At 51.7% G+C, this 10,206-nt stretch overlaps 1 protein-coding gene across 9 annotated transcripts in view; it reads left to right on the top strand.

Moving 5' to 3' along the window:
- Positions 1–300: 300 nt before the first annotated feature.
- The window catches only part of LOC146349319 (uncharacterized), a 34,711-nt gene continuing 24,805 nt past the window's right edge, over positions 301–10,206 (top strand). For 5 of the 9 annotated variants that reach the window (XR_014788941.1, XR_014788938.1, XR_014788940.1 and 2 more), the window contains exons 1-3: positions 515–817; positions 1,322–1,370; positions 5,855–5,937. Coding sequence is in view for 2 of the 9 variants with exons in the window: in XM_084842448.1 (XP_084698574.1) it covers positions 661–817; positions 1,322–1,370; positions 5,855–5,937 (289 nt within the window). In the remaining 7 variants the exon portion in view is untranslated. Of the gene's footprint in view, positions 367–514; positions 818–1,321; positions 1,371–5,854; positions 5,938–10,206 lie in introns of those variants that run through there. The other 4 variants (XR_014788943.1, XR_014788942.1, XR_014788939.1 and 1 more) reach the window with 2 other exon arrangements.

Genomic DNA, 10,206 nt, shown 5'->3' with positions numbered 1-10,206 from the left:
CGCCCCGATTTAATGCACGAATCCCCTCCTCCTCCTCCGCCGCCGCCCCGATTTAATGCACGAATCCCCTCCTCCTCCTCCGCCGCCGCCCCGATTTAATGCACGAATCCCCTCCTCCTCCGCCGCCCCCGCCCCTCCTCGTCCTCCGGCGAGCGTGCTGTGTGCGAGCATGTACCGGCTGCCTCCCCAAAGGCACCAGCTGAGTTTCTTCTTCTATTTCCCACCCCGCGGGGAGCGTCGCAAAAGTGCACAGCTCCGCCCGGCGCGTCCAGCCGCTGCCCGCTTCTCTGCGAAGGGAGCGTGGAGGAAAGAGGCCTTTGGCGGCGCGGCGCGGCGCTTCGCGGCCTCCCAGCGGAGGAGAGGCAGGCGAGCGGGCGGGGAGGCGGGGGTTGCTCCTCCTCCTCCTCCTCCTCCTCTTTTTCCACTCGCCCACCCACCTGGGGAGAGGGTGGGCTTGTGTTGCTGTGGGCTGGACCAGGCGGTGGGGATGAAGAAACTTTTGGCAGATGGAGGCAGGAAAGGAGAACATCTGCTGGGGAACAGACGGACACAAGCAGAGCCCGGCTGGATCAGAGCAGCGGTGAAATCCAGCATAAGTCCTGCGTAGAGTAGACCCACTGAAATGAATGGGGCTGAAGTTAGTATGTTGGATGTTACCCTATGGGTCCGTCTAGTCCAGCATTCTGTGCACACAGCGGCCAACCAGCTGCCCACGGGAAACCCACAAGCAGGACAGGAGTGCAACAGCACCCTCCCGCCCATGTTCCCCAGCAACCGGTGTACATGGGCATACTGCCTCTGATACTAGAGATCGAAGGTGAGGTGGGGTTGGGGGCAGGGGAGAGAGTCTAGGATGTTTTCAAAAGGGCCCAAAGTGACAGCTCACAGAAAGGCAGAAAAGGTCTTGAGAACTGGGACAGCAAGATGGAGCGACGATTCAGTTTCATTCTGTGCTGTGATATAATTCTGTCCTGCCTGCTCAGGACAGTGAACTCTTGGTGTCAACTGAGCCCCCTGGCTGGCTTTATAAATCCCTAGGCCCAGCTCTCTGGAACATGAGCAGGGGGAAGGGTAGATAGGAGCCTGAGCATGTGCAGAGTACACCCCATTCCACAGCCTTTTTGCACCATACATCCAGATTGAGGAGGCTGAGGTGTGGTGCTTTTTCAAAAGGAGGCCATGGCCATCTTCTCTTACTTGGGCTCTTGCTTTTTCAGTGCTCTATATTGTTGTTCTATCGTGTTTATTACTGACCTGCCTTTGTCTGACACAGGCTGTTGGCCACCAATAACAGCATTTCACATTTGTGCTGCACTTTCAGGTGTTCAAAGTGCATTGTCTAGTTGCAGTCCTTACAACAACCCTGCAAGGTAAGTCAATATTATTATCTCCCATACTGGAGAAAGGGAGTGGGGGGTGAAATGGAAGATGAGAGAGAGTAGCTTGCCTAAAGTCACCTAGCAAATTCATGGCAGAGGCGACATTCAAACCAGGGGCTTCCTGGGTATGCTGTAGTGCAGAGATGGGAAACCTCCAGTCTGCAGGCCTAATTAGGCCTGGGGAGGTTCCCCATCTGGCCTGTGGAGTCTTCATGCTGTTATCTCTGATCACAGATTTCAGATAACAGTGGGGAATGTGACCAGGAACTGAGCTAAGAGCTTAGGCTCTTAGCCACTACACCAGGGGTGGGGAACTAAATTAGGATGGGGATCAGATGACCCTCCCTCTCCCCCCGCCCCAGCCCTCCATGGCTAAATATTTATTTAGTTAAAATATTTATATACGGCTCCACATCAAAGATTTCGGAGAGGTGACCGAATAAAAGAATAAAACTTGATATTAAAGATAAAAGAATAAAACATGATATTAAAACAATTAAAACATTTAAAAAGAAACAGATTCTGAACTTAAACCGCAGCTGGTCACTCAGGGAAGGCCTCTCAAAATAACAATGTCTTTAGGAGGCGCCGAAAGCAACCCAGTGTTGGTGTGTGCCTGACCTCCAGAGGCAGGGAGTTCCACAGGAAGGGGGCCACCATGCTGAAGGCCCCCACCCCGACATGATTTAGTTTTGGGCTGATGTGCTGGGTAGATGATCCAGCTGGCACATCAGATGGGACCTGGCTTCACTGCATGTGATGCCTCCCCTGTTGAGGGAAAGCTCGCATGCAGCAAAGCCCCACCGCACCCCCAGCTGAGTGCTCCAGCTGCTGGATCAGCTGAGACGCTTTGCCCACATGGCGTCCTGCCCAATGGGGAAGCTGTGGCACTTTTCAGGCTGTGCGTTGTCCCCGAGGGGGTGGTGTGCAGGGCACGAACAGACTTCGTCAGCACTGGGAGGGCTCTCCCAGTTGCGGCTGAATCCCCTGCTGGACACATTCCCCGCTGTTACCTGCAATCTGTGATCGGAGATAAAAGCATGAAGCCTCCACAGGCCAGATGGGGAACTTCCGCAGGCCAAATCAGGCCCGCGGACTGGAGGTTTCCCATCTCTGCGCAACACTATGCCAACTGTCATCTAGCTTACCACTATCTGACCTGACAGATGGTGGTTTAGTGCTCGGTTTACAACAGGGGATGTGCAGGAGGGGGCTACCCTTCGTGATGCCCCCTCCGTCGGAGGCTTCCGAAATTTCTACGCCCTCTGGGCTCCAGCCAGCAGGGCGGGAGGAGCGGTGGAGGTGATCATTGCCTCCCCGTTCTCTGTCTTTGGGGATTTTTGCTAGACGGGCTTTTCAGCCCCTTTGGAGTGGGAGGGAAGGAGGCTGCAGGAGGCTCAGGATATTTCATATCTTGGCCTCTCCGATCTCTTCCCCTCCCCGCCCTCCGGAACACCCCCTTTCCTCCTCCTCCTCCGAGGTCGCATTTCTGACCTCAGAGGGCAGCTGGCGTGGTTCTTTCTAGGCCAGCTGCAAGGGTTCGGGGTCAGGGAGTCAGATCTCCGGCTCACCCTCTCCCTCCCAGGGACCATAGAATTGCTCTCTTACTGATTGATTTAGAAGGCTACGGCGAGGCATGATTTCCTCCCTACTCAAGGGCCCCCTGCCTGAATCTCTCCACCATGTCTCTCTGTGGCGCTGTGCCTGGCTGAGGAGGGGCCTGGCAGCCTCCAGGTCCGCATTGCTTGTTTACGCAGGCTCTCTATCCAGACCTACCCATCTTGGGTCCCCGGGCAGCAGCGTTCTAGCCAACTGCCCTCCCCTCCCATGCACATCGTCAGAGACTCCCTCGTGGCGACAGAGGCTCCTGCCACACCCCAAGGGTCCTGGCTGCCTTAGAATCTACATGCCCTGGCTACGGGAACTTCCAGCCAAGTGGAACAGTCTCACTCACCTTTTGTTTTAAAGTTACATTATACTGGGGCCTCTGGGACAGTATTAGGATCCCCCTTCCCAAAAGAACCCTGGCTGCAAGGTGAGGACATTATTTAATTTAATTTAACTTATTTATTTATTACATTCATATTGCACCCGTTTTCCTCTTGCAAGGAACCCAAGGCAGCTTACGTGGTCCTCTTCCTCTCCACTTTATCCTCACAACGACCCTGTAAGCGGAGGGTCAGTGACAGGCCCAAAGTCACCCAGTGAACTTCATGGCCAAGTGGGGACTGGAACCCAGGTCTCTAGAGCCCCAGTCCAACGCTTGACCCTTACGCCACACTGGCTCCTTTAACTCCAGCAGGAAATGAGTGGCGAGAGGGTTGGAGATGGGGTGGGGAGGGGTCCCTCTTAAATGGTCACCACCTGAATTGCTCCCAGTGCCTCTGGGCCCAACGTATGCTAAGTCAGGCGTCACCGCTGCTGGTCCCCCCTCCGTCCCTGCTACTCGGTCCTATGGCCCCTGGTAAGCCTTTGGGGCCTTCACCAGGATGGTGCAGGTGGGGCCACTAGGCCCCTTTCAGACTAGTTGCCAGCCCTGTAAATGGTGCATCGAAGTCATGAAATGGGCTATAGACGCCATTTTTTAGAAGGTGTTCAAAGGTTCAGCCCGTGGACGGGGTGTGGAGGAGGCCGTGTCAGCAGAGGCTGGATCTGTGTGCAGCAGCCCCAAGTGGTGAACCATGGAGGTGGCCGGCTCTCAGTGAAGTGCCTTGGACTGACTCCGCCCAACCAGGCTGACCATTGGATCCTCGTGGGCAGGAAGGGGTATAAAAGGACTTCCTGTTCCAGCAGAACCTTGCTGGAGGAACATGGTCTTCCAGAGCCGTGCTGTGTGTGTCCCTGTCTCATTGGTTGTTCTTTGGTACTCTCCGGCTTGCTCCTTTTGGCTTACTCCCGGTTATCCTGGCTTGTCCCATGGCTCCTGGCTCACCTCAGACTGCTTCCCGAAGCCCAGCCTTGGCCACCTGTTGCATGGCCGGCGACTTTCTGAAGTATGGCTAGTGGGGTTGTGTGTGAGCAGGCCCTCTTTGGTGCACTGTCTAGGCCAGGAGTGGGAAACTTGTGGCCAGATGTTTTGACCTACTGCTCCCATCAGCCCTAGCCAGCATAGCCAACATTAATGGATTGCGGGAGTTGTAGGCCAAAACATCTGGCAGGCCACAAGTTACCCACTCCTGGTCTAGGCTGTGCTACTGTCTGCCCTCTGCTCAAGGAACCAGCCCCTTCCATGCCAGGGACCTGTGTCCCTAGGGTGGCCAGGTGTCCTACTTTACAGAGGACAGTCTCTCATTTGGAGAGGTGGCAGAATACGGTCCTCTATTTGAGAGTGTCCTCTGGTGGGCTACCCAGTCCGGTATAGAGCCAAAGAACCATAAGGAGGGGGAGCATCAGGGGCCTTGAAATTGCCTATCCACAGTTAGCACCTGGGCAGCAGACGAAGGGATGCCAGAGGAATCCAGCTGGGGGGTGGAACCTGATGAGCTTTCATCGGCTTGCCCCCCCCCCCACTTCGGTTCATCTTCTGCTAGCTGGCCAACTCGGCCTGCAGCGAGTTGGGCCAGCTAGCGGATTTCTGGTGTTCTTTTATTTTGCGGAAATTACAGCCGTTATTTGTGCAAAGCACAGCTGACACACAAAAATATACACAAAAAGTCCCTGGAGTTTGGGGAAAGCCCGCACCTTGGCTTGCAAATGCAAGCCAAGTTGGACATGCTGCAGAACTCTGGCAAGCCCCAAACGGGCTGGATTCCCCACAGCAGCCGACATCCCTACACACAGGTCACCCAGTCAATCTACCTGACTATAGTGAGATGCATTGCAAGCATCTTCAGCATTGCAAGCTGAAGTCTTCTTTTTTGGGGGTGATACGTAAACGGGCCCCTTAAACCCTGTGTCCAACTGGCAATGGGCCTGGAGGGAATTGTCCAAAAGGAGGAGGTTGAATGCCAGGTTCCTAGCCAGCAGTCTGCTCCTTCAAGGCCTTCCGCTTCTCAAGGAAGGGGCAGAGCCTGGAAGGGGAGAGCCGGCCCTGGAAGCATAAAAGCTTCCAGTCAACTCCAAGACTTCGTGGGAGCAAAGCTGCTTGCTTGGAGTTTGTTTTGCCTCCCCGCCCCGCGTTGTGCACTATGGGCTCCCAACTGGCATTAAAATAAAAAACTAAATTCAAAAGGGATTCTAACTGTGCTGAAAAGACACCGCTCATGAATATTATACAGTGGTTAAAGTGTTGGACTGGAGAGACCCGGGTTCTAGTTCCCACTCAGCCATGAAGCTCACCAGGTGACTTTGGGGTCTCTGACTTTCAGCCTAACCTACCTTACAGGGTTGTTGTGAGGATAAAGCGGAGAGGAGGAGGATCACGTATGCCACCTTGGGCTCCTTGGAGGAAAAGGCAGGATATAAATGTTGTTGATGATGATGATGATACTAGAAGCTCAGTATTCAGGGTTGAACCTCTTCTCCTTCCACCCCAGGTCTGTCTCTGTCTCTCTGCTCACTGACTCTCTCCTCAGCTCCTCCTTCCACAGTCTGCTCCCAAGGCAAGGCAAGCAAGACAGTAAGTCAGTTTTTGGGTCCTAGAGATGGGCTGCTTCCTCTCCTTTAACAAATAGCCTTGACTACCCCAGTATGGTGTGTGTTTGCTTTTTGCTGACCATCCTGGTGGTGGGTGCTGACTGCCCTTGGCCAATTTAGGCAGACTCTAGCCCCTCTGCCCACCCCTGCTTTGGGGACCCTTCCACCACCACCCTGCACATTCAGTATATATGTAGATGAGAACACCTGCATATCCCTCAAGTGCGACAAGGAGAGAGAGTATGGGTATCTATCTATCTCTTGGGTCTCCAACGCGGTGCCTCTCTTAGCGCCCACCAGGTTCCCTGCCTCTCCTGATTTTTATTTTGTTTTTTAGAATGTCTAATGGGAGGGCTGGCATGCTGCAAACAGAAGGGCTGCCCTCCTTCGCCTTCTTCAATGGGTTCAAAAGAATGGTTTTGGAGCTCAGATCCCACTGCTGCCTTGTACCTAGGTTTTGGGGCAAGTTACTTCTCTATTAGTCTCACCAGTTTGCCTTCTGGAAAATGTGTGTTTTGTGAGACTGTGTCAGCCATTTTGCAAAGGGGCAAACTCCCCACCCCCATAGCAGCCATTTCATGAGAGTGCCCATGATTCTCAAATTCCAAAATGTGCCCACAACTCTCTCAAAATCCCATGTGTGCCACCGACCCAAAAAGGTTGGGGCCCCTTATCTATCTATTTATGTATCTTTGTTTAGAACTATTTGTCCCCCATCCAGCAATCCTGCAGTCATGAGAGTACCTGTAATGATAGTAGAACCCAAGGTTTTCCATGGATGGAGGGAGAGCAGACATTCCAGGCACATTAGCAAAGCATTGAACACTTGCTGGCCAGCAGCCATTTTGAGCTGTGGTGCTAAGAGTTGCATAGGCTTGAATAACGTCTGTTTGTTCCACACTTCAGTCTCCTGGGACATCATTTTATAAAGTTTGCAGCAGCGAATATTACACGGCTGTTGACACTGGTACAAACACATCTGCACTTCGCACAGGCTTAGCTGATGCCTAAGCAAATTACGTTACATTCAATCACATTAGTCAGCCCTGGCTATCACAGTTGCACCCACCCTGATGAGCTCGCCGACATTTCACAATCTGAGGCACACCCAGCAAGAAGTTTACATTCCTTCTCCTTGGTGCAGTGTCGGACTAATGCAAGTCAAAAAGTCACATTAAGCTATCCTTTGCAAAATGTGCCTAAATCAGCTGAGAATTCACTGGACTGTTGTTTTATGGGAGGCTGAAGGAGTTTGCATCCTGATAGGGTTGGACTGGGGGCTTTTTGATCTGTAGAAAGACAGGGAACAATGTCTAATACACTTCTGAGGTTGCTCACATGATGCAGAGCTGTGGCCAATACTAGCTATCCAGCAACTAAGATGATCAAGGGGCTGGAGCAACTCCCCTATGAGGGAAGGTTACAACAGCTGGGATTGTTTAGCTTGGAGAAAAGGCAAGTAAGGGTAGACATGATAGAGGTGTACAAAATCGATCATGGTGTGGAGAAAGTGGATAGGGAGACATTTTTCTCCCTCTCTCACAACACTGGAACCCAGCGGGGACATCCCATGAAGCTGACTGGTGGGAGATTCGGGACAGATAAAAGGAAGGGCTTCTTCACACAGTGCAGAGTCAAAACTATGGCATTTGCTGCCACAAGATGTAGTGACAGCCACCAACTGGGATGGCTTTAAAAGGGGGTTAGACAAATTCCTGGAGGAGACGGCTATCGATGGCTACGAGTCCTGATGCCTGCGTACTGCCTCCAGTATCAGAGGCGGTATGCCTGTGTATACCAGTTGCTGGGGAACATGGGCAGGAGGGTGCTGTTGCACTCATGTCCTTCTTGTGGGCTTCCCTTGGGCAACTGGTTGGCCACTGTGTCAACAGAATGCTGGACTAGATAGACCTGTGGTCTGATCTCTCAGGACTCTCCTTATATTCTTAAGAGTTCCTGTATAATTAGAGTTGTCCACAGATTCCAGAATAAATGAGATTTGTAGTTTCTGATTTGGTTTCATTTCAAACTGGACTGGGCTACAGACCATCCAGAGTCTGTGTTGTCACTCCACATATTTAGGGTGTGTCTACATTAAGCGACCCCCCCCCCTGCAAAAATCCACATCCTTTCTGGAGCTTCCTGCTTTCGGTTTCTTTGCAGGATTAGGAAGGGCTCCTTTATGTGGCAGACATGTGGTTTGAACTGAGGGAGGGAGTGCCTCCCTCCCTCCCTGGCATGTGTGCAAATGAGCAGAGTGTGCGTGTGTCTTGTTTTCTTAGCTTAAACTTCTGCTGTACCGTTTTCTCGCAGCCCCCAAGAAACCTCTGACTTACTTCTGAGTAGACATAAAATGTAAGATCGTGCCATAAGTCTGCAACCCTTGGCACACTTACATGGGAGTAAACCCCATTGAACTCAATGGGACTTACTTCTGAGCAGACATAAGATCGCCCTGTAAGCCTGCAACCCTCAGCACACTTACTTGGGAGTAAGCCCCATTGAACTCAATGGGGTGCTCTGACTCAACGGAGGACATTGCTTCTGAGCTTGGTGGGGTGGGGGATCAGATGTGTCTCCCTGCATTACAGGGAGGCATTTTACCCTCTTCTCCCTCCGGGTGACAAAAGCGGAGGCAGGAATTGGCAGGTGATTCTTGCTCTCCTGCCTGTCAAATCTGCTCGGGTCTCCTTCTGTGCAACCCCACTCCTATCCTCGGTGCCTTTGTTATCCTGACCGCGCCCCCAACAACTGAAAGAAATGCCCACAGCAGCCAGACACAGCGGTTTCTTCTGCTACTGGAGAATTTCACACTGAGATCGTGGCGCTCCTGTTCTGTGGGCTGGAAAAAATACCACATTTTTTGCATTTGGGGAAAACATGAGATAGGCTGGGGGAAATGGCAGGAGACACCATGGGGGGTAATGGTGGAAAGAGCCCGCAAACTTCCGAGAGAGAACCATTTCAATAGCAGGATAAAAGCTCCGTGTGATGAACGCCTTGTTCACACGCCTGCACAAACTCATGTGTGTATGGGTAATGACAAACATGAGAAGGAAGGGACCTTTGCCAGAGGTGTGTTGTGCACAGAGCCGGTTTGTATACTGTGCTTCAACAAAGCTGGAAATAGCTACTTCTAAAGTGGGGAGAAATAGCTCAGACAACCATTAAAGTCCAAAATTACAGACTTTGACTTTATCCTTAATACATACATGCACTAAAAAAGAGAAAAATGGCTTGGTTTAGTATACCAACTCCCACATTACATGGACCAGTATATACTAGTTCTAATAGTCCTAAAACAGTGATAGAGAAAGATGGAGATTGGGGGAAGGAGTGTTTGTGAAGTATGGAGTGAAACAAGGTGCTATAGCAGGGTTGAGGAACCACAGGCTGCTTCCCAGAATTTCATTTCATTTCTTATATTTCTATACTGCCCCATAGCTGAAGCTCTCTGGGTTGGTCACAAAAATTAAAATACATTAAAATACATTATAGAAAGTGTAAAACCATTCACGTAATAACATAGAAAAAATAGCACACACAACAACGATATATATCTAAAACAATTTAAAACCATCAGCCAGAGACAATCAAAGAGACTCCTTATACGCTGCCAAATGCCTGAGAGAAGAGAGCAGCTTCAACCTGGTGCTGAAAAGGTGACAATGTTGGCGCCAGGCAGGCCTCATCAGGAAGATCGTTCCATAAATAGGGGGCCACCACTGAGAAGGCCCTCTTCTTGTTGCCCTCCAAGCCTCACTCAGAGGAGACTCGTGGAGGAGGGCCTTAAATGCAGAGCACAGTGTATGGGTCGGTTCATGCTGGGAGAGGCGTTCCATCATGTACTGTGGTCCTGAGCCGTGTAAGGCTTTATAGGTCAAAAACAGCACTTTGAACTGGGCTCGGAAACATACAGGCAGCCCGTGCAAGCAGGCCAGAGTCGGTGTTATATGTTCGGGCCTTCTGGTCCCCATGATCAGTCTGGCTGCCGCATTTTGAACAAGCTGCAGCTTCTGAACCTCCTTCAAAGGCAGCCCCACAGAGAGTGGAGAGAATCCTCTGGGATTCTCCAGGGGGCCATGCCCCCCTTTCCCGGCCGCACCCTCTTTCCCCTTCACCACCAGTCGTTGGGTGGCTTTCCAGCTTTTGCATGTTTTTTCCCCATACCAAAAAGTTGAAATGCATCTCCTAAGGCTGAGTTGCTGGCAGGAAGAGTTTGCAGCTAAAGTAATGCTGATATTTTAGTGTG

The sequence above is a fragment of the Heloderma suspectum genome, chromosome 3, assembly GCF_057233095.1.
Source record: "Heloderma suspectum isolate Gila_16-S chromosome 3, 16-S_ref, whole genome shotgun sequence".
Taxonomy (NCBI): domain Eukaryota; kingdom Metazoa; phylum Chordata; class Lepidosauria; order Squamata; family Helodermatidae; genus Heloderma; species Heloderma suspectum.
Note: the sequence above shows the minus strand (reverse complement) of the source record. Positions and strands in the feature narration are given on the sequence as shown.